The 21,605-nt window shown below is 46.8% G+C and overlaps 6 protein-coding genes across 6 annotated transcripts; 2 read left to right on the top strand and 4 right to left on the bottom strand.

Annotated features, from left to right (window-relative positions):
* Nucleotides 1-3,702: 3,702 nt before the first annotated feature.
* On the bottom strand, nt 3,703-5,905 carry BHQ10_006554 (uncharacterized protein; the record flags this gene model as incomplete). Its single annotated transcript, XM_040879153.1, has 6 exons — nt 3,703-4,072; nt 4,129-4,361; nt 4,416-4,770; nt 4,859-5,334; nt 5,397-5,825; nt 5,891-5,905. 6 exons carry the CDS (start codon nt 5,903-5,905, stop codon nt 3,703-3,705), a joined length of 1,878 nt encoding a protein of 625 aa, XP_040735058.1.
* Nucleotides 5,906-6,745: 840 nt separating this feature from the next.
* Nucleotides 6,746-7,738, bottom strand: BHQ10_006553 (uncharacterized protein; the record flags this gene model as incomplete). Its single annotated transcript, XM_040879152.1, has 1 exon — nt 6,746-7,738. One exon carries the CDS (start codon nt 7,736-7,738, stop codon nt 6,746-6,748), a length of 993 nt encoding a protein of 330 aa, XP_040735057.1.
* A 200-nt stretch (nt 7,739-7,938) lies between these two features.
* On the bottom strand, nt 7,939-10,324 carry BHQ10_006552 (uncharacterized protein; the record flags this gene model as incomplete). Its single annotated transcript, XM_040879151.1, has 4 exons — nt 7,939-8,294; nt 8,349-8,642; nt 8,700-8,796; nt 8,858-10,324. 4 exons carry the CDS (start codon nt 10,322-10,324, stop codon nt 7,939-7,941), a joined length of 2,214 nt encoding a protein of 737 aa, XP_040735056.1.
* Nucleotides 10,325-10,583: 259 nt separating this feature from the next.
* BHQ10_006551 (uncharacterized protein) lies at nt 10,584-12,227 on the top strand (the record flags this gene model as incomplete). The annotated part of the gene is made up of 1 exon (XM_040879150.1): nt 10,584-12,227. One exon carries the CDS (start codon nt 10,584-10,586, stop codon nt 12,225-12,227), a length of 1,644 nt encoding a protein of 547 aa, XP_040735055.1.
* Nucleotides 12,228-12,698: 471 nt separating this feature from the next.
* Nucleotides 12,699-15,789, bottom strand: BHQ10_006550 (uncharacterized protein; the record flags this gene model as incomplete). Its single annotated transcript, XM_040879149.1, has 7 exons — nt 12,699-13,687; nt 13,742-13,774; nt 13,836-14,035; nt 14,083-14,264; nt 14,314-15,134; nt 15,225-15,565; nt 15,626-15,789. The coding sequence occupies 7 exons, from the start codon at nt 15,787-15,789 to the stop codon at nt 12,699-12,701; spliced, it is 2,730 nt and encodes a 909-aa protein (XP_040735054.1).
* Nucleotides 15,790-16,477: 688 nt separating this feature from the next.
* On the top strand, nt 16,478-21,515 carry BHQ10_006549 (uncharacterized protein; the record flags this gene model as incomplete). The annotated part of the gene is made up of 6 exons (XM_040879147.1): nt 16,478-16,792; nt 16,846-17,018; nt 17,083-18,038; nt 18,094-18,124; nt 19,149-20,887; nt 20,944-21,515. The coding sequence occupies 6 exons, from the start codon at nt 16,478-16,480 to the stop codon at nt 21,513-21,515; spliced, it is 3,786 nt and encodes a 1,261-aa protein (XP_040735053.1).
* Between the last annotated feature and the right edge of the window lie 90 nt (nt 21,516-21,605).

The raw sequence follows: 21,605 nt of genomic DNA, 5'->3' as shown, positions 1-21,605 counted from the left end.
TGAATGTTTTGAGTCTCGTTTTTAAGCTGCTCATTACTTGTAGTGTGCTTGCTGTGTAGCAGCTGGTCGCTCTGCAGTTACAGTCGGCCGAGTCATTTCCTGAATGGCCGAAGAATATACGACACGCTCCGCCGTGCATTCTCTAGCCTGGGCCAGGAAGTAAATTAGCATTGACAACATGTAACTTCAACATACTGTGACAGTAGCCACCGGTCGCTGTGGACAGTGACTCACCATGAAGGTCATGTACCTTGCTAATGCCAGCTAAGCAAATCGTTACCTACCCCGCTCACAGGTACCTTCCATGACCTACTCGACATATTCCATAACCTCAAAATAGAGACTGCGATCGACAATTGAGTCGCTCTACGATAAATAATGATCGTTCCAAGACTTTAGTAGAATCGCAGAAGAGTAAGTATATGAACATCAACACCGTTTGCAGATGCCGAGCTTCGAGTCCGTTCCGGAACAGGTAAGACGCCCTGCTTCGCTGAGCGGGGGCCCAATGACCGGAGCCGTGCTGTTCTTAGGGCCCGTACCGGCGCCGGAGGAATAGGTTACCGTATCAACTCAATTACATTACAGCATGCAGAATACAGTACATGTACCTAGTGGTTATGCACTGATGGGAGAAACGAGTATGCGTCGGACTCTCCCGAATTTACGTATTTTTATTACAACCGTGCCTGCCGCCATTAAAGCGACCTCTTACTTCGCGAGCAAGAAGCGAACAGCCTTGCTAGAATTACTACAGTAGAAAGATGTAATCGAACCTGAAGAAAGAACATACAAATAATAAAAGAAAGAAAACAAAAGTCAATGATCATTACTATCCACTTCGAGTATACATTTCCCAGGCTCAAGCCTTCCACACTTCAACACAACAAATCAAATCGCACCAAATCGGGAACTCAAACTCAAGTCGAAACCAAAGCACAAAAAAAAAAAAAAAGAAAAGAGAAAAAGGACGTGCATGCAGCTAACCGAAGCACTGACCCCAAAGAGCTTACAAACTGGAAAATTCCTCAGAGGGCTATTGGCTGATGGTCGGAGAGCTTTGCATACTTTCCATACAGTTTAGAGGCTAGTACGGATGTGGGTTGGGTTCTCGGATGGGTTGGACGGAGAACGGAGGGTGCCCCGGCATGAAGGCACGGATGTACCCCACGCTGGCCTCCTGCATGCTGTAGCGGAATATGTACGTAGCTGTACGCTGGACACGAGACAGCAGATCGCGATGTACGTATACACAGGCCTTGTGTATTTATATGATAAAGCTTGGGAGATAATCGTGTATGATGTAAGTAAGAATTTCTGGCTTTCATCTAGTACGTAGCTCTTCTTTTTGCATTCACCTGGAATATCCAAGATCAGGGCGTGACTCGTAAGATCTGGCGCTATACCGAGTATGGAATCCTATGCCGAGCTTTCGATTTTCACGTGCTGAGGCACATACACCTCAAATTTGTTCTTGCTCATCCAATTCCTCCCTTGTAGCTGCATGCTTTGAGACTTTCGGCAGAGAGATTGAATACAATGAATCGAAATATCTTCAATGCTTTCGCAGAACACTTTTGCGCAATTACTCGCCTCGCTCAGATTGACTCGGAGTACGGAGCATTCCGTTACTTGTGTACACTGTATCAGATCCGTACTAAACATCGTATTGGACAGTGGATACAGCCGACATCGGCTAAGCGGGAGCCTCAATAGTGTATATACTAATTTCCTCGCTTATTGGCTGGGCACTTGGAATAAGAATTATCAAATTGGAACGGTCATGGAAAATAATCCATAACCTTGAAGTTTAACACGAGCTTATCTTCCCGCTAGTCGCATGTAGGTAAGGTTGAATTCAATAAATCGGTTTGGGTTACCCGTAGGGATTTAAGGGAAGTCCTAGGTCGGTATGGCTTTTGCCTTGGCAGGTTTGAAGGTGGTCTTTGCTTTTGAACCGATTTGAAGATTTCGAGATGGATAGAGATAGAATGTTAGTCAATTGAAATGATATCATTGACAATCTGATGTAGGTCTAAGGAGGATCGTCGAAGACAGGCAACGCACTACGAAACATTTCTCTAAGGTGGTGTGAACACAATTCAACCAACAATATTTCATACCTTCTCCGTCTATGTCTACACAGTACCACCGTTCCATCCATCTCATCTTATACACAACCCCGTTGCGTGGCAGGTCCCATCCGGAGTAAACAGCATAAGTCCGGCAAAAACTCCCCACCTTTGCCGTAACTCCATACGACAGGAATACGGAGAAGCATACGAATCTTCTCATACGTACATACAGACAAACAGCAGTTTGGAAACCGGAAAAAGCAAAGAAAGGATACGATGACACGCAGCTTCATTTAATGCATAATCATATGCAACCCCGCTTCATCTACGTAGCCGTGCTACTAGCTACAAGGAATTCTACCTAGCTATCCATGCTAGATAATGTATGAATCTCTAGAATACGTACGGATGAATTTATTGAAAAAGGTAATAGGATCCTGGCCTGGAATTGAATTCTTCCGCATACGATCTTCGAGTACACATACCAAAGTAAACAACTAAGGAAAATTACTGATATTACATACATGTTACCATACACGAAACATAAAATGATGAAGGAAATGATCACATGATACCGGAAACCTCTTGGCAGTAACAGCACCCGAATTTCCCCGACGCTCCGTCCTCTTTATTTTTTGCTTTTACTGCAAAATGCGAAGAAAACCAAAACTCCTTGGCAGGCCGGCAGCTTCGCCGGAAACGCAAAAGCAGGAAAAGCTAGTGAAGCTCACCGAAAGACCCTTTTAGCGCAAGTACGGGCACTGTTTGACTCATTTGAAATTGGCTGTTGTCTTTTTCGGGAGGATTCGGGACCTCCACTCCAAGGCACAGTGCACTCCAAGGCAATATGCAGTGGCCAATTCGTCGTTTGATTGAGCGTGGGAATTGCTTGTCCGCTGCGAAAATCGGAGGCGATTCCTCCCCCTCTTTCTCGGGATTCTGTTTCTCCTAGGGTTTTTTTGGTTTCTGTATGGATAGTGTGCATGTACATGTAACAGGAGGAGTTCATTTTCCGTCTTTTCCTCGATGCGATGCGACCCGACGCGTCGACATGCAACATGGTCTCTCCGGCCAATCATAGGTCACGAATTTGTACATAGTAGACAGCTTCCAACTTGCTTGGGCCAATGCTTAGCAAGAGCGAAGCGAATAGCAATTCTTTCATATACTATTTAGAGCCTTGGACTAGACTTATATCGTTCTACCACGAGCTCAGGAGTTCAGGATTTCAAATACGAACGGATGTAGGCCGGTAGGTCACAAACCCGGCCGAAATAGGCAATTTGGTAGGCTCGTTCTCGAAGCACCATTTCCTGATTCGGCGTTTCTATTCGGCGGTACTTCCAATGTGGAGATCAAAAGGGCCTTGCTTTACCTTGGATATGTCCAGTGTTTACAGATAGGTGTGAGAAATGCCTAGGTAGTATTTCTCAAAATTTAGTTTTCCTACATGTAAGTTATATACATATATATGCATATTAGGATCGATGTATATGGCACGTTGACGTAGGACTGTTTGTACGAAGGAAAGATATATTGCTTGACTATATGATCTGACTAATATCTACACTAGCTATAGGAAGCCCTTACTATTTATCAAGCTGTAACAATACACGAGGCTCAGCCTTTATTTATTTGTGTCTTCCTTCAATGACACAATCCTATTTAAGACTTTGTAATCGGCCGTGCTGTCTCGGTCTAGACAAAAATATGCCACTCGCATCCCCTGGAATCGAACAGTCTCTGGAGTTGCCTGGGAATCCGTTGCCATTTCTTCACTCTTAGTTTTCGGCCAAGGGGCCTTTTGAGTGATCTCGTGGAGACCAATGTCAATCATTGCACCGGGGAATGTTTCTTCCGACTGAGGATTTATGACGGAAAGAAAGCCATCCGGGTGCGTATCCGGATTGTCGCAGGTGAACAGAGGATTGTGGACACGAACGCAGGCCTTAACAGGGCTATTCAGCGACGGGCAATCCGATACCCAGTGAATATAGCTGTAGCAGTGTCAGTGATGACAAGAAAGGATCCGAGGCAAGAGATTTCTACTAACGCTTTGGGCCTTTTAAACTTGGTACCTTCCGCAGGCTTATCGTATTGAGCGTGCACCAATGTGACAAGTCCGCTATCTGGGTCCGTCTCGAAACTGGTTGCAGTTATGGGAAATGGTACTTTGAGCAAACCGACGGATGTGCCTGGAGCAAGCCGGAAGAAATCCTTGCTGGGCGTCTCGCGGAAGTCGCTTCGATCGATATATACCGTTCGAGTGAATGGAACTTGGTGTGTCTGGCTAGTTCAGTATGAGGCGATAAGAGCTGACATTGCTTGAATTGAACATACTCCAAATTCCGGATCTTTAGAGTACGGCAGTTCCACCATTTCCAGATAATTTTCAGGAAGATCATCGATCACAATGCGAATTGGATCAAGTACGACCATCAAGCGCGGAACAGTTACTTCTAGATACTGCCGAACAGACTGTTCAAACTTCTTGATTTCAATCGTTGTTGTAGCTTTGGAGACCCCAAGCTTGCTGACGAACGATAGGATGGCTCCTGGTGGAATACCACGACGCCGAAGAGCAATCAGTGTGTACAAACGGGGGTCATCCCAGTCACGAACATGCCCCTTCGAAATCAAGTCCATGATTTTTCGTTTAGACAGCACAGTGCCAGACAAATTGAGTCGGCCATATCTTTCAATAACAGTTAGTTACGACGACGAATAGATCAATCTCCCTGTGATTTGAGGGTGAGAAGACGTCAAGGTACGAGGCAACTTACTCTCGCTGCATGGGTCTATAAACACCAAGCGTGTCACATAGCCAATTGTAGGAAACTCTCGACGTCTCAAACTCAGTCGTGCATAGGGAGTGGGTAATACCCTCTAAGCTATCTGCCAGACAATGAGTAAAGTCGTATGTTGGATAAATTTTCCATTTGTCTCCAGTACGATAGTGAACTCCAGCTGTATGGTCTGGATTTTCGTCTTCAACGTGCTCTTCTGCGTTGCTAGACTTTGATGGTTGAATCACACGATAGGCAGTCAAATCCCACATTTGGGGGTTATTAGACGTCAAATCCTGCTTCATGCGAAGCAAAGCTTCTTGAGGACCATATTCGCCGTCGCGCATTGCCCTGAACTCTGTGAGCGACTCATCGGTTGGACGATTCCTATGCCCACAAGCGTAGCGGGGAGTGGCACCTTTACCACCACCGCGTTGCTGGGCAATTTCACTTTCTGGAGGTTGAATATCGCACTAGTAAGTGAGGAAGTGAATGATAAGCGGACGATAGTTAACATACTGGAGCAATGGCAAACATAAGCGGCATCTCGACGGATCAAGTCCTCGGCAAGCTCATAGAGGGTATCAAAATAGTCACTTGAATATGTAATCTTGACAGGGCTAAAGCCTAGCCATCTAACCATATCTTCAATAGCTGTAAAGTACTTCTTCTCCTCCTTAGCAGGATTGGTATCATCGTAGCGTAAATAACAGTCTCCACCATGATGTTCCGCGAAGCCAAAATTGATTGCAATGGCTTTGCTATGTCCTAAATGAAGGAAACCATTTGGCTCTGGGGGGAAACGAGTGACGATCCTCTCAACCCCAGCAGACCCTAGGGGCTTCTCCTTGTACACCTCTGCAAGAAATCCGGAGGTAGAAATTGACTCCGTGGGTTGAGACATACTCTCTTGGGGGTTTGTTGGTAGGCTGGCTTTTGGCGTCGAAGGCGCCTCTGCTTTCGCCTGTTGAATGTTACTATTAAGGGGTTGTCGTTGATGGAATGTCACATATTCGCCACGTTACTTACTTTGGGAGCTGCCATCTCGTATAGAACTGTTGAAGTGTAGATGATGACGTTGGAGAAAGTTGAGAGTTACTTTTCGTTATCTTATGCGGATTCGAATGACTCATGAGTAGCTCCTAGTCTATGGACTTGTCACGAACATCACGTGCTGGTCACTGTAAGTGCACAATAAGTACATAATTTGACCCCCACGAAGTTGTATTTTAATTGATCGAATCTCAGACTTTAGAAATAAAATCTATAGTCCCAAAACAGATTTGCCAAACTCGATCATTTTACCTTAGAGTGTGTGAGAACCAACCACGGTAAAAGAAAACCTTAGATTGTCGACTTATTATAGCATACATTATCCATAAAGGTTGATCATATTCGACCCCAGATATTCTGCCTGTTGCATTAACCGATATGCCCAAGGCGTTTACTACTCTGATATTTGAGTACGTATCGTTGGAAAATCCCAAGTGTTGCTCAGGAGTTGTTGGAACTTACCTAGGCAACTAAAGAATGGTATGTACATCTTTTTAGTTCCCATAGTCGGAATGGTGTAGTAGTTGCGTTGATATATCATTCGCACATGGGCAGGCTCATATGCAGTACCTCTCCGGAGTCTACAAATACCAAGGTCAGCCTCGCATGTCACAGAAAGTTTTCATACATACCACTTAGCGAAGGATGATCCCACAATGCTGACGCCATTACTTCCCGTATAATTCAGGTTCCCCATAATCACTCCAGTGTTACTACCCACCGATCCAATGCTCACATCTCCCTGATGTACCGTGTGGTGCTGCACTCAGACCACCAGATCAGCAGCTGATTCACGAGGAGTAGTCAGGTAATATGAGGGAGAAAAGCTAATCATACTTGCTTCAGGCGTCCACGGCCTGGTTCCTCAGCAGCAGCACTCTCCTGGCCCCTCTGCTGCAACGGAATAATGCCCAACAACTCCTTCGCATACGCAGCAGCAGTTGCAGCGGCGTACGCCTGCCAACGTTTGCTCTTATGCGAATCGGCATAATCACAAATACCCCTCACAACCAAGCAAGGAAACTGATCCATCAGTCCAGCAGCTTCCATCTCAAAACACAGTACGTCCTCCAGCTGGCGTGAAATGTTATCTCTCGTCACCGCATCACGCATAACCTGGTTGCCCGACGCAATCAATCCATAATGCACCCGTGGAGCAGAAGAGCTCCGCCGTAACCTGGGAACGAGATAACTGCTCTCGCATTTGAGATGACATTCTTCCGATCTTGTTCCAACATGCGAGTACAGAGGTTCAAAGAGAAAATCATACTGCGACCCAGGGGACGCAAAAGCCGGAAATCGCGCTTGCATCTGAGCCAAAGTTACAGAAATATCCGACTTACTGAGGAAATGGTTAGATTCGAGTGTCGCCAGCGCGGATAAGAGTTCCGCTGGAGGTTTATTTAGACATCCTGTGCGTTGAAAAACGCCGTCTGTTAGTGTCTTTCCGTAGTCGTATTGGATGACACCACCGCTGTTGCCGGTGGGTTTGCTGACTACTATATCTCCTAGTCGTATGTCGGTGGTGCTGGGATGGGGGACACCGCCGGCGATGCCGACCATTAGGCTGTAGCGGAGGTTTTTGAAGGTGGAGGTGATGTTGCTGGCGACAATGGCCGCGGAGGTAGTGCCGTATATGCCAAAGGGGAGGCAGGCAATGGCAACATTGTGGCCGTGAATGGCGCCCAGGGTGTAAATGTTGTGGTCATTGGGGCTGGCGGGCAGTCGGGGATGCAGCTCGTCGAGGGCTGCTTTGGCGGCGGCCATCTCCAGGGGAAGGGCACAAATCCATCCGATGGTATAGTCGGAGTACGTGAGGGTCATATTGCAGACATGTAAATGGGTGGTCCGGGTAGGGAATACTGTTCATTCACAGCGAGATGGTGAGGGGTTGTCTATACATACATTTACCAGCTGACGTAGTGGGGGCTGTTTATTGATAACCTCTTTTGATGTACAGTGGTCTGCAAATACATATTCGTAGGCTTTTTAAAGTATGTGTTCTATTCATATTATAGTTATAGTTACAAGGTAGAGCTTTCTAGATACTCTCTCGCCAACTGGTCCACCAAATCGATGTTGAAATCCTCCGCCTCGATTTCAGGATCCTCATCCTGCACTTCTACAATCCGAGGAACCTGACTACGCACCATATTCTCATCAATAGATGTGAGGGGTGCGTGCACTCGTAATTCTATATTACGAACGAAGGCTTCAGCAGACACAGTGTTCTGGGCGACTTCTGGCATAGAAACAACCTGCACTTCCTCCTTTTGTGAGGAGATCTGACTCTGGACACCGTCAGCTCTGTCCATCATTGAAAATTCCTCGTGATACAGATATTGATGCTGGGACTGTGGTTCTCTGGAATTGTCGTATCCTAAATGTTTCTGTTTAGCATGTAAACTTGATGTCGAGTCACGAAACTACTGACCAACAACTTCCGCTCGCGTGCTGGTTACATTGCCCATGGCGAGTCCACTATTCTTTTCCATTTTGAGATTTGTATGTCCTTGGCGAATGAGCGATATCTGCTCCTTTTCTTCTTCCTCCGGGGATGACACTCCTTCTTCCCATATTCTGTGCTCCGAGTATTGGCTTGCTAGCGCAGCCCAGAGCTTCTGTGATGGAATGAGGGGAGATGAAACGTGTTCAACGGGTTTGGCGCTGCTGTGCGAGGCGTTGGAATCATGATGCTGCTCATCAGATAATAAAATACCGTGGTTTTCTGCCACGGTATAAGCATTGTATTTTGCCCCCCAGGGTTCTCTCCCGTATAACTTACCATCGTTGTGTTCGACATCCCTGGCCCTTTCATGTCGAGCGCTGGATGATCCATACCCAGAATCAGTACCGACGGAACGTTGCATATTGCTGTCTCTCTTTAACAGAGGAGTCTTATCTGTTAATGTTGGCATATCCTACTTCGGGAGGGAAACTTACAACATAAGCCTCTCCCTGTCTGCGGCTGAGGCCCATCACATTCCGCGAAAGCTCAATTTCGACTTGCGGCCTTACATTTCGCAAAGTCGAGGGTGAAGAATTGTTCTGAGATCTAGGACTCACAAAACCACTCGGCGTCACATTGCCCATGGTCGGTGTTCCTTGATGGATCCGAGAAGAAGACGCACGCCGGTGGCCACTGTGCCTGCCCTCAAACACCCTTTCATCCCCGTCCCGACGATAACCGGCAGGCGATCGGCTTCTGACCTTTCGTTCGGACTTTACTGATTGTAATGATTGCCGTCGCTGATGGTACAACGAAGACGCGTATGCAGAAAAATCTGGAGCGTGGATATCCCGCAGTGATGAAGCAAACGGCACCGGCATTAATGGAACTGCTAATAGCTTGGGGGTATATTGGTGTGATCGGCCCCGAGAATTGAGAAGTCCTCTCATTGACAGAATCGGTGTATAATAATCTTGCGTAGACTTTTCCTCTTGTGCAGTAGTAGGTCTCGCACTGGCCATCCAATGGTAGATAATCCCAATCGGGAAAGCGACTATAGAGAGCAAAATTTCTGTTCTTAGATGGTACGCATACATTGTGACAATGAATATGAAAACACCCAACAATATCAGAGGCGTCCATAACTTGCGATTAGTATTTGCATGCCCGCGGCTTTGAAACCAGTGCAGCGAGGATGTAGACTCTCGACGGCGGTCGAGGAAACGGTCCAGACATTTTAGCAAAGTCGCCAAATCATTGTTTTGGGGATCGAGACGCATGGCCTCCTTAGCATTCTCCAAAGCGCATCCTAAGTCCTGCAGTTGTCCGGTGCGGTGGTATCGCTGCGTCAGAACATGGGCGGAGTTGATCAGACAAGTCACCCGATCGACGGTCTCGTTTGTCGCACATTCGAGAGCCTTGGCAAATGACACAACGGAGTTATCCATGTCATCTCCCTGGCTAGCAAGACAGTATTGTGTCCACAGGTATGCGCCCAAGTTATTGAAGGAGATCATGGGAGTGGTTCCGGCGCATCGGGTCGCGATATCGATCGACTTTTGTGTAATCGATATTGCCTCTTGCAGGTCTCGGAAATCACCCCGACAATTGTATAGACTGGCGCGAATGGCTCCTAGAGTGCCTAAAACTGCCGCTTGGTGGGAACTCTCCTGTGAAACCGATTCCAACGCCCGAAATCCATAATCCAACGCCTGTTGCAAGTCATCCTCGCAGCCGCTAGATCGGTAGCGTCGCCAGAGCTCATTCGCAAGGTTACCCAGCAGGATGGCTGTGAGGGGATGGTCCGCGGATGAGATGCTGAGTGCAAGTTTCGTGGCCCAGATCGCCTCGTCGAGGTCGAGTTTTCGCTTCGTTCTATGATGTCGCTCGGCGTGGATTTCGCCAAGACAGGCAAATATCATCACCAGATTGGGCTTGTAACCCGACTGGAGCGACTCCATGCTCGTAAATAGCTTCCTACATGGCGATGAACATGGGAAATTTAGTCAACAGCGCTTTATCTTCGAAGTGTTCTTGGAGAGGACCTGTCAGGCAATTATTTTTAGCGCAAGGCTGAACACTTTCCCCTCTCAGCCCCCACGAATCATACTATTGGTTAATGTTAGTCGCTGCGCGCTGCTGCTCGAAATACGTAGAAATCGCATCCTCTTATCATCATTAGTCCCAGCCTTTTCTGTCTTTCCTTGAACTGTGGGAATCATGGCCCGATTACAAGTGATCGAAGATAACCCCTGGGAAGAAGAATGGCGGAAGCGAGACAAGGAAGAGGAAGACAATGATGAAGAAGAAGAACTAGAAAACATCAAATCGAGCCACCATAACACCGGTATCCTGCCGAGCCGCAGTATCCCCATGCGGGAGACCCGGACTCAGAAAGGGCTTTCGCTGATATTCGGTAAAGTCGACCGCCAGATTGAACTGCTAGATAAGCAGGTCAACACTGTTCAGGCCGAGCTATTACAGGCCCGCACTCTAGTGATGGCCGTGAGAAGCACGGTCGCCAATCTCAATAAGCCTGAAGCCAGCAATCTCCTCGAAGAAGATGCCTTCACGAATTACCTACGCATCGCAGACCGATTAAAGGCAATCTCCAACAACATATTCATGATCATACCCGATCACGGACGCCAAATTGTTCGCACCCAAAAAGCTTATACCTATAATCCAGGGTTCGTTTATAGCAACTCTGAGCTAGACGAACCGGATCCTGAGCCTAGTATTGACATCGACGAGTGGACGGCTCGCGAAACCTATCTATATGGTTACAAGTTCGATAACATGCTCTTCGAATCTGCTTTCAATGAGAGCAGCTCCTCCGAATCTGTGTCCAGTGACTTTGCACCAGATCTGAATGTTTCCCCGCCCCTCCCGCGATCACCGACGAGAGAATGGTATGCTCCGAATCGAGCGAGATGGATACGTCGGCCATCGCCATCGCTACGCGTGGGTTATGAGAGAAGACGACAACCCATCTTGCGAAACCGTCACACCGTTCATTTTGCGCGAACACCCCGTAGTAGAGTCAGCAGCGCCTTCTCAAGCAGGGACATGTACGATAGTCCGTCCGACTCATCTAGCATGAATTACTGGCAAAGAGAGAATTTCAGTCGTCCATCTCGGCGGTACCCTTATTATCCATCGAAGGGAAGGGTGGTGCCAGAGACAAGGAGGTCCCATCGATCTTCGTTTATTCCCTCTACAAAAGTGGAATTTGAACCTCAACACTGGCAGGTAAATGAGAGTAGCCAGATACCCTTGGAGGAGCCATCGGTTCTGTCCGCAATGCCCAAGGTTTTGGAATCGACAAGGAGAGCAGTGAGAGCAGCAAGTAGAAGCCGTCACCCGTTATCTTATCGCTCTGAATCGACCGAACAATATGAAATTGAACCTCGAGAAGGATGGGTAGAAGAAGAAATTGAGATACCCCCGGAGGAGCCACGGCTTGTATCCGTGGATACCCAGGAGAGACAGCAGGTATTCAGCCTTGAAAGAACCCTGGAGGAGCCACGGCTTATATCCGTGGATCCCAAGAAGAAACGGCAGGCATTCAGCCTTGAAGCGACCCAGGAGAAGCCACGGGTTGTATCCGTTGGCCCCAAGGAGACACAGCGGGCATTCAGTCTCGAAGCGATATTGCACGAGGAGCGGACCTTACTCCTAGAAAAACTCTACAAAGTGCAAGAGCAACTAGAAGCTACACAACGTAGACCAATAGTCAAGTCTCTAATAAGCGCTAGGGACGATATCAAGGGCAGTGTTCCTAAGGAGAAATTCTGGACCCGACTGAGATCCAAATTCGTAGACCACAGCAAGCAACAGGATGGACATGATCTAGCAGCATAGAACCAAACCCATGAAAATTTTTATGTAGTTATTCATTTCCTAAATATAGCTTAAACATACATTTGAAGAGTATAGCTATGAATAATTACCTAGCGATACTTTCTTTACCTATACACTAGATGTGAAAATGTGTGGGTAGACATGTATTAACAAAAATCCATCTCTAACACCCTCTGTCTACTTGAGATCAATCATGTATCGAATGGCATCTCGACCCTAGCATTAGAGACTGGCACCCCGTAGCACCTGGTAGCGTATGAAGATCTAGACTGGGTAGTGACCCCTAGGCCAAAAAACCAACTATCACCAACACTTCCCCTTTTACCTTTCTATTTGAGGCTACATATATAATTAGCGGCATATAATTTCATTGGCCATCATGTGGATTTACAGCTTACCAGTGCCACTCATGTTGTGAAATCCACAATATTACCATGCGACCAAAAACGAGACCCCTTAATGGGTAGTTATTTAGTCGTCATACATGTCTTCTACATATGCAACCTTTCTTGAACTGTTTAATGCATCATCGAGTCTTTTCAAGGTCGCCTGGGCCTCGCCCACCAGTCTGCGACGTGCATTGCGAGTAGACTCATTATCTATTTCAATGCAATCGGCGTTCAGAAGCACCTGAGACATAATAGTCTCGCTCAATTTCGTATGCTGGGATTCGCGTGTTTTTTGATCGTCTGGAGTATAACGAACATATAAGTCACAAAGTGGTAGTAGGTATTTCCGGAAGTACGAGTAGAGCACTTCAACTTGTTCGCGGGAAGTTTTGAAATGTTTGATATTTGGCGCTTGGGGGGGCATGGAAGTACGGTCTGCTCGCACTGTTCGCACTTGCTTTACTACTTTTTTCTTGGCTCTGCTTTCTCGTTGTGTTGGGACGATATGGTCCGAGCGCATTCTGGGGCTTTCATAGGTGAAATCTTTTGGATACCTGTCAGATGATGCCTGACTATTGGTTTCTCCATAATAGCTCGTTGGTGGTGAAGGTACCTCCACCTCCACATCGGACTCGGCAGGCCGATTGATAACTCGCGCGGTTTGTGCTTCAGCTGAATGACCATTGATATACCTCCGTGCGGAAATCTCGAGAAGATTCCGTAATTCCCCAGAAAGGTTTGCAGCTTTTTCTTTAGCAGATTTTAGATGATCCTTCGATGCGGCATCTTGTTTGTGCTCTAGACTAGATATATACCTTTGAAGCCGACGCAATCTTCTCTCTAATGCGGAGGCTTCTGATTCAGATTCAGGTGAGGCTTGTATAATCTCTCGCGGGATATCCTCTCGCGGAATAACCTCTCGCTGAATAACCGCTCGCTGAATAACCTCTCGCGGAATAACCTCTCGCGGGATATCCTCTGCATCTGTTTCATCCAGCGTGGCGGGKGACAGACTCTGATTGGCAGCCGGGATATTGTGCCAGGGGAGAACTGCGGAAATGTTCTTCGTTTCTAATCTCGGATTTCAGTAAGATGCCCTTAAACGATTAGTAGAGATATATGTACCAAATTTATCACCATAGTGACGACTCAAATGACCTGAAAAAGTACATTAGTTGTGTGCTCCATCTCGGTTTCTCTTTCGGGCTATAAATCTCACCGACAACGTGTGCTTCCTCACTGTAGATGTTTCCCATGGCATTGCCCTCATTTTTGTTTATGTCGTTTGAAGTATTCCCTTGGGCCACGGAGTCGAATGCCGAGGATTCTTTTTCAAGCTGTGTAGGAGATACACGACTGTGGACCTTTTGATCAATGAACTCTTTCCCTAAGGTACTATGTGAATCCTCGATGGGTGGTCTATCTTCAACTGAAGAAACATCAACTATAAGCTCAGCTCTGCCTACGAAAGAATCATGATATACTTGCCTTGTTTAGTGGAATCCATTATGTTATCTTCTCCGTCACTAGGTAGGACCGCCTCAGTCACTGCTTGTTTGGATGGATGCCCAACAGAAGTAGGCACCGTCTCTGAAATTGTCTCTTGTTGCTCAAAACATTCTATAAATTTCACGGGATACGCAATGTCCTATTCTAGGTTAGCGGGGACCTGAGATTCCTGGGAAAGATATCATTACGGTCTCAGGAACATCTTCAGTCGTAGATACTCGTCTTGTAAGAATATTTGGTCCATCTCCTGATATGTCATCAAAGTGATTAAAGACTTTCCCTTCTTCAGACACGGATCGCAGCGTTCCTGAGTGTTCATTGTCGCTTAGAGAGTTATTCACATCATCCCAGATCTTTGAATCGGCGATATCGTAAAGACCAGGACTCTTGGACTTTGACGTATACCGTTTAAATGCCGAAAAAGTATCAGGAGCCGGAGACCGATCTCTAGCCCAATTTTCCTGTACTTCATCATATTTGGACTGCAATCGCGTAGCATGTATTGGTTTCTGTTTACGCGATATATCCAGCTTATACGGTTCCTCTTCTGACCTTGGAAAGATAAGAGTAGGGCAGATATCAATCCACGGAGTAGGAAAAAGTGTTGGCGTGAAACCGGTACTGTTATATGGCAGCAAGAATTTCTCCTGGACCCAAGTCGAAATTAAATAAAGTAAATAACGAGACTTATCCCTGTTGGTAATTTGCTGATAGTATTGCTGAAAAGCCCAGTTGGACACAATGCCGCCAAAGAACACAACAAGTGGGTAGAATGCCATCGGCAAAAAGACGAATACCGTAGTCGATATGAACAGAAAGAAATAGAATGTCAGAGACTTTGGGTAATACGACTGCGACATCTCTATCCCTTGATCCATTTGCGGGGCCCTCAAAGTGTGTTGTTCAATTGCCAGACCACCTAACTGACTAAGAAGAGTGTCGAGCTTTGAGTCTTCTGACGAAATCTCAGTGACTATGCGAAGCTCAAATAATGCGTTGGTCAGGCTATCTAAGTTTCCCGTAGCTTTATATTGCCTCAGTAATAGACTTGCAAGGGTCAAGCCTACTCCAGCCGATAGGGTTGGATGATTTGACAGACTAACTTCAGTCGCTTCCAGCGCACTAGTAACGGCGTCATTGAGATCTTCCCTTCTTCCAGTAATTTCATAGCGCTTTGCCAGGACACAGGAGAGATTGTTCAACACGACAGCCCGAAACGTGCCATTGTCAGAAAGGCTTCGAACCTGAGTCGCAATGTATAGACTGGAGATGGCCTCCTCTAGATCAAGAGTCCTTCCCGAACGGTCATACTGGCTGGTTAATATGGTACCGAGGGTAGCAAGAACTTGAGCCTGATTTGCGTCACAGTCTGACAAACACTCCAGAGCCCATGTTGCCAATTGCCGGGCCTCATTCAGTCCGGTATTTTTCCTCGTTGATCTGAAATGTTCCAGTAACAGTGCAGCCAAATTACCCAATGCTGGTCCCAATATAGCCGACTGGGTATCTTTAGTGAGAGCTATTGCCGAGCGCATGTTTGAGATTGCATTTTCAAGGTCATGAGCGTCTCTCGTTTCCATATATCGATGCGCGTCGAGCCTTCCCCGGCTGGCGAACAAGTCTGCCAAGTCGGGGTCGACTGGAGTTCGCGGACTTGAGCGCATTTCTCTGGCTGGTCAGCATAATTTCAGCATACTTACAGCCTAAAGCAGATGATTGTAACAGAACACGATATGTCAGACTGTCAAAACTTAGAAGAGGGACGTCGAACGAGGCTGAGTTTGTCTCGTCAATCAGCATAACACCTTTCCTTTTTCGAGCTAGATAACCCTAAGAAAAGGCCTTACCCGAATCATGCGCCCGGAGATAGCTAACCCTAATATTTCAGAGCCCTGCTTAAGTCCGCTAAGTCCGTGATATTCCGGGGATAATGACGAGAATCTCTCTGCTATTGACGAACAACATGCCCTAATAACAATAAGTTCACTTACTGACAAGGGTCCTTACTCCTTCGAGTCTTAGGGCGATCTTTATTCCAGGGAGCCTCAAGCCCCAAGGTCGCTAGAGATGGCTAGTCTGATGTTTAACTCGAATAAAGTCCTCTAAAATCCGATCGGATAAGCTCCGTTGTATGCAAACTCCTCGAGCTTACTTTCTAGGAGAATATGAAATCACTTTTGCTTTATGTCCTTATTTTGGTAAAGGGTTGATTTTCAATCGTCATGAGAGATGTGCTTGCTATGTTTTTATCATGGGTATAAAGCCATGGATCCAGGGACACCGAAGCAGCCCTTGGAATTTGGTTAGCAATAACACAAATTGATATACAGGTATCAACCGAGAACAAGAAATATGAGTGATCTCTTGCGTGATACACTTTTTGGCCAAACCGTCCGTCTTCTCTCAGGAAGGACGCTCCTAACATTCCCCGATGAACAGAATCCGGATTTGTGGAAAGCATTTGTTCCGGAAGGCAAGCACTATGACGGTACACCGAGAAGCAATATTGGGATTGATCAAGATGGAGAGCATCCAGCCAATGCTGTGAATACTGCGCAAGCATCGTCCTCAGAAGAACAGCACTCTACATACCGTGATCCCGTGACCAATGACGAAAAAGATGGAGAGGTCATGTTGGTGGATTGGTATGATTCAAATGACCAAGAGGTTCATCCAATCACCATCACATTCACTGAAGTCAGATGGCTGATAGACTATAGAACCCCCAGAACTGGTCAAAAAGCCGCAAGTTGCTAGTGACCTTCCAAATATGTATCCTCAACTTTGGAATCTATATTGGTAGTTCTATCTACACACCCGGAGAGCAAGACATAATGGGAGAGTTTGGTGTCAGCGAGGTTGTGGCTACACTAGGTCTTTCGCTCTTCGTACTGTATGTATACAACCATAGCCTCATGAACGATATGTATAACCGCATACTAACCATTAGTGAACAGAGGCTACGGCCTAGGACCGATGCTCTTCTCCCCCATGTCCGAGATACCAACAATAGGTCGCAGCAGAATCTACTTTTGGACACTATTCGTCTTCGTACTTCTTCAGCTACCGACCGGATACGCAGTGAACATGGCCATGTTGCTCGTCTTTCGATTCCTTACCGGATTCTTCGGCGGGCCCGTCCTAGCTACAGGTGGCGCTACCATCATAGACATGTATCCGCCGGTCGAAGTTCCATATTGGATCGGCATATATGGTGCATCAGGGGTTTTGGGGCCAGTGCTTGGACCGCTTGTGGGTGGTTTTGCGGCACAGGCAAAGGGGTGGCGCTGGCCTATTTGGGAACTTACCTGGTTGTGTGCGGTTGTGTTGGTTGTGCTCTTCTTTCTCATGCCTGAGACGAGTGCAGCCAATATATTGTATCGTAGGGCGAAAAGGTTGAGGAAACAGACCGGCAAACCGACGCTCAAAAGCCAATCCGAGATTGATGCCGCGGAGGTATCGCTCAGAGATCATCTAGTTGTACTCAGCAGGGCTTTTACAATGACTTTCTCTGAGCCAGTCATTTTCTTTGTCGACTTATATTGTGCCCTGCTGTACGGAGTGCTGTACATATGGTTTGAGTCGTTCCCCCTAGTCTTTGGAGACATATACGGGTTCAACATAGGAGAACAAGGGCTAGCATTCCTAGGTATATTCGTGGGCGGCCTCATTACAGTGCCCTGCTACCTTTTCTGGGTCCGTAACTACCTGATGGTGCGATTGGCAGACGGTCATTTCAAACCAGAGGTCATCCTACCGCCAACATTCTTTGGAGCAGTCGCTTTACCGGTTTGTTTGTTCTGGTACGGCTGGACATCGCGCGAGAGCATCCATTGGATAGTCCCCCTAGTCGGATCTGGGTGCTTTACCATCAGCATTATTACATTATTTATGCCGGTGCTGAGTTATCTCGGTATGTCATACCCTCGCTATGCGGCATCGGTACTTGCAGGGAACACTCTGTTCAGGGCTTCCTGTGGCGTGGTGTTTCCGCTTTTTGTAAGTCACTCACAGACAATTTTCCCGCTCATCAGACGCTTCATCCTGACAGATTCGTTTAGGCACGAGCTTTATTTCACAATCTTGGTATCGGTCCCGGAAACTCCCTGCTTGGAGGGCTCTCCATAGTGTTTCTTCCAATCCCTTTCATCCTTTTCTACGTGAGTTAGATCCTTTCCTAGAAATAATTATGCGTCCATTAACATAGAAGCGTAATAGTACGGTGAAAAGATTCGACATCACAGTAAGAATGCGACGCGCATGTAAATAAAGCAGGATTACAAAGTGAAACGGCGGGACATCCCTCGCGATAGAGTTCGAGAAAGGAGGCAATTGAGGGAATTTTGTATGATAGAGACTTGTAATATCGAAACTGAGCTTGTCCAAGCTTTTACAAGAGTGGAGAAATTTCCTCTGGTAGTTTGCAGTTCACGATGCATCTAGTAGAAGAATACAGGTAGAATGGCTGCTTGTCCATGAAAGCGTAGGGTCAAGGATAAGGAGGAGGGATCAGACACTAGCCCGAGATAGGCAAGTAACTCGGTCCAAGTGTCGACGTCATACGGCTAACCCGCGAATCTTGATCTTCTTTTATTTCATCACATTCGTGCAAGGTGCCAGGATAGCTATTCTAGATCTCTATCGATGACTGTATAGCATGATGCGGCTGCCAGCCATTATCCGGCCTCAGTGTCGTCGCCATCAACAGTTTGGTGGTTTTGTTCGTCCGGCAATCTACAAAAATGCCGCGGCTGGAAGATGTGTAACAGCTGCGTTGATACGACACAACTCGACAGCGACAGCAACAGCGACAGCAACGACAAAGATATCGACGAATGACTCAATTGTCGATACCCTAGAACAAGGACACATATCTGTAGGGCCCGATGAGGAGCTTTTATTCATCAATAGTAGGACCACACTGCCCCGCCAACTTTTTGCGATTCAAGTTGTGCTGGAAAGTCTGCTAACAACAGATAATTAACATAGACATACTTCCACTCAGACTCCAATGGCTTTACAGATTACTTTGGTTTGGAGACTCTTACGCCGTCGACCAAGTTTTGAAACGCGTCGACAAACCCTCCTACGCTGCGGCAGATCACTGGGCCGTCGTGAAACGCGCATTACCGCCAGACCTACACATCAACATCAAACAAGTCATACCCCGACTTAGCGAAGGAGGCTTATTTATCAAATACTCACTTTCCGATGGCGAGAAAAGGACAAAGGGGGAGGTTGCAGCTGCGGTCGATGAATTCCTAAAGAAAAATCCTATTCGCCCATGGTTCAATCCCTTAGATCGTGTCGGTGTAGGACGCGTTCTGGGTAAGCCATGGATAGAAGATATGTACCACTTCCCCAGCCCGAAGCTGAAAGTCGAATTCCTTCCGCCGTCATCGGATAGTTCTCCGGCGGAGTTGACGCCAGAGGCTTTGTACTCTCTCTTCCGCAGATATGGTAAGATCAAAAGTATCGATCGACAGCCGTCCGACTCCAAGGTTCTGCCAAAATATGCAATGGTGGAGTTTACAAGAGCAAAGTATGCTATTCTTGCTCGGAGCTGCACTCATGGAGTCAATTTACCGGAAACAGTCAGCGGTGATGGTGTTGGAGGATCTGTCCTGAGGATAACCTACGAACGCAAAATCAAAGCCCATTGGATCCGAGATTGGCTCTTCAATCACCCCCGTATTGTGATACCTGCTATCGCAGCACTCATTGCAGGTATTACAGTCATCATATTTGATCCAATTCGTACATTCTTTATCAAGATGAAAGTGAAATACCTATTCAATGGGGACGACAAGGCTCTGTGGTCATGGATTCGAAACGAGGTTCGCCGAGCCAACTTTTTATCGTCGTTTAAGAAACGCAACGAGAAGAACGTGCTCCAAGCTTTGTCGGATGATCGAAAAGAAGAGATCAGTCAATTACAGTCATGGTTGGATGAGAATGGAAACACATTCATCGTCGTTCAAGGTCCTCACGGATCCGGCAAGAGAGAGATTGTCATCGATCAAGCTCTAAAAGATCGAAAACATAAACTGATTATTGATTGCAAGCAAATTCAGGATGCAAGAGGCGATGCATCTACAATTTCTGTTGCGGCTCAGCAAGTCGGTTACCGACCGATATTCTCCTGGATGAATAGTTTCAGCAGTTTCATCGATTTGGCCGCTCAGGGAATCATTGGCACCAAAGCCGGATTTTCCGAGACGCTAGACTCCCAGCTTAGCAAGATATGGACGAATACTGCCACGGCTTTGAGGCAGATTGCACTTGAGAATAAAAAGAAGGACGGCAGTAACATGTCGGATGACGATTATCTCGAGGCGCATCCCGAGAAGAGACCGGTGGTTGTTATCGACAATTTCCTACACGGCGGTCGCGAGAGCAATATTGTAGATGATAAATTGGCAGAATGGGCTGCGGCGTTAGTCACTGGTAACATCGCACATGTCATCTTTCTCACTCCAGATACATCATATTCGAAGACGCTGGGTAAAGCACTACCCAGTCAAGTCTTCCGCTCGGTATCATTGGGCGATTGCTCATTAGAAGTCGGCAGGAACTTTATCCTTCGGTACTTGCAACATCGCAATGAAGATGGTGACAAGGAGGTTGACGAGAGCAATCCTGAAAAGAACGCACCGCCACAGGGACTGGAAGATCTGGACAGATGTATTGAGCTTGTCGGTGGTCGACTAACCGATTTGGAATTTATGGCTCATCGAATCAAGTCTGGCGAGAGCCCAAAGAGTGAGTATTCCATTTCACATTGGTTTCCTATCAAGAACATGAATAACATATGACAGGCGCCGTCAAACACATAATCGAACAAGCCGCCACCGAAATCGTAAAAGCCTACGTCCTCGAACCCAACACAACCCACGCCACCGACACCCCAACATGGTCCCGTGAACAAGCCTGGTATCTTATCAAGACCATCGCCGAAAACAAAAACGGCACCGTCCCTTACAGCCACATCATGGTCTCCGACCTCTTCAATGACGCAGACGGAGAACGCACTTTATCCGCCTTAGAGCAGAAAGAACTCATTACCGTGAGCACTGTAAACGGTCGTCCAGCAACAATCAGACCCGGTCGACCAATCTACCACGCTGCGTTTAAGTTTCTCACTCAGGACGATATACTGCGCAACAGACTCGATCTTGGTATTGCGCGCGAAATGATTAAGAGAGAGAATGAGAAGATTGCAAAGTATGAGAATGAGTTGCATCTCATGGGCGATCCGGAGAAGTACCCAATGACTGTGGGTTGGAGGTTGCGGTCGGTAGCAGACAGTTTGCGGGATGCGAATTCGAAGTTGCAGCAGTATGAGAGCGAGAAAAAGAGGCTGGKGAAGTTTTTGAAGACGGCAGAGTAGGTTAGCAATACTTGGAAGGATGTTTTGTACATATAGCAGGAGGCATCATTTGATATTTTGACAATCTCTGATTTGTATAAACACTTTTTG

This window comes from Talaromyces amestolkiae (assembly GCF_001896365.1).
Source record: "Talaromyces amestolkiae strain CIB chromosome Unknown scaffold12.1, whole genome shotgun sequence".
In the NCBI taxonomy this organism is placed as follows: Eukaryota; Fungi; Ascomycota; class Eurotiomycetes; order Eurotiales; family Trichocomaceae; genus Talaromyces; species Talaromyces amestolkiae.
Note: the sequence above shows the minus strand (reverse complement) of the source record. Positions and strands in the feature narration are given on the sequence as shown.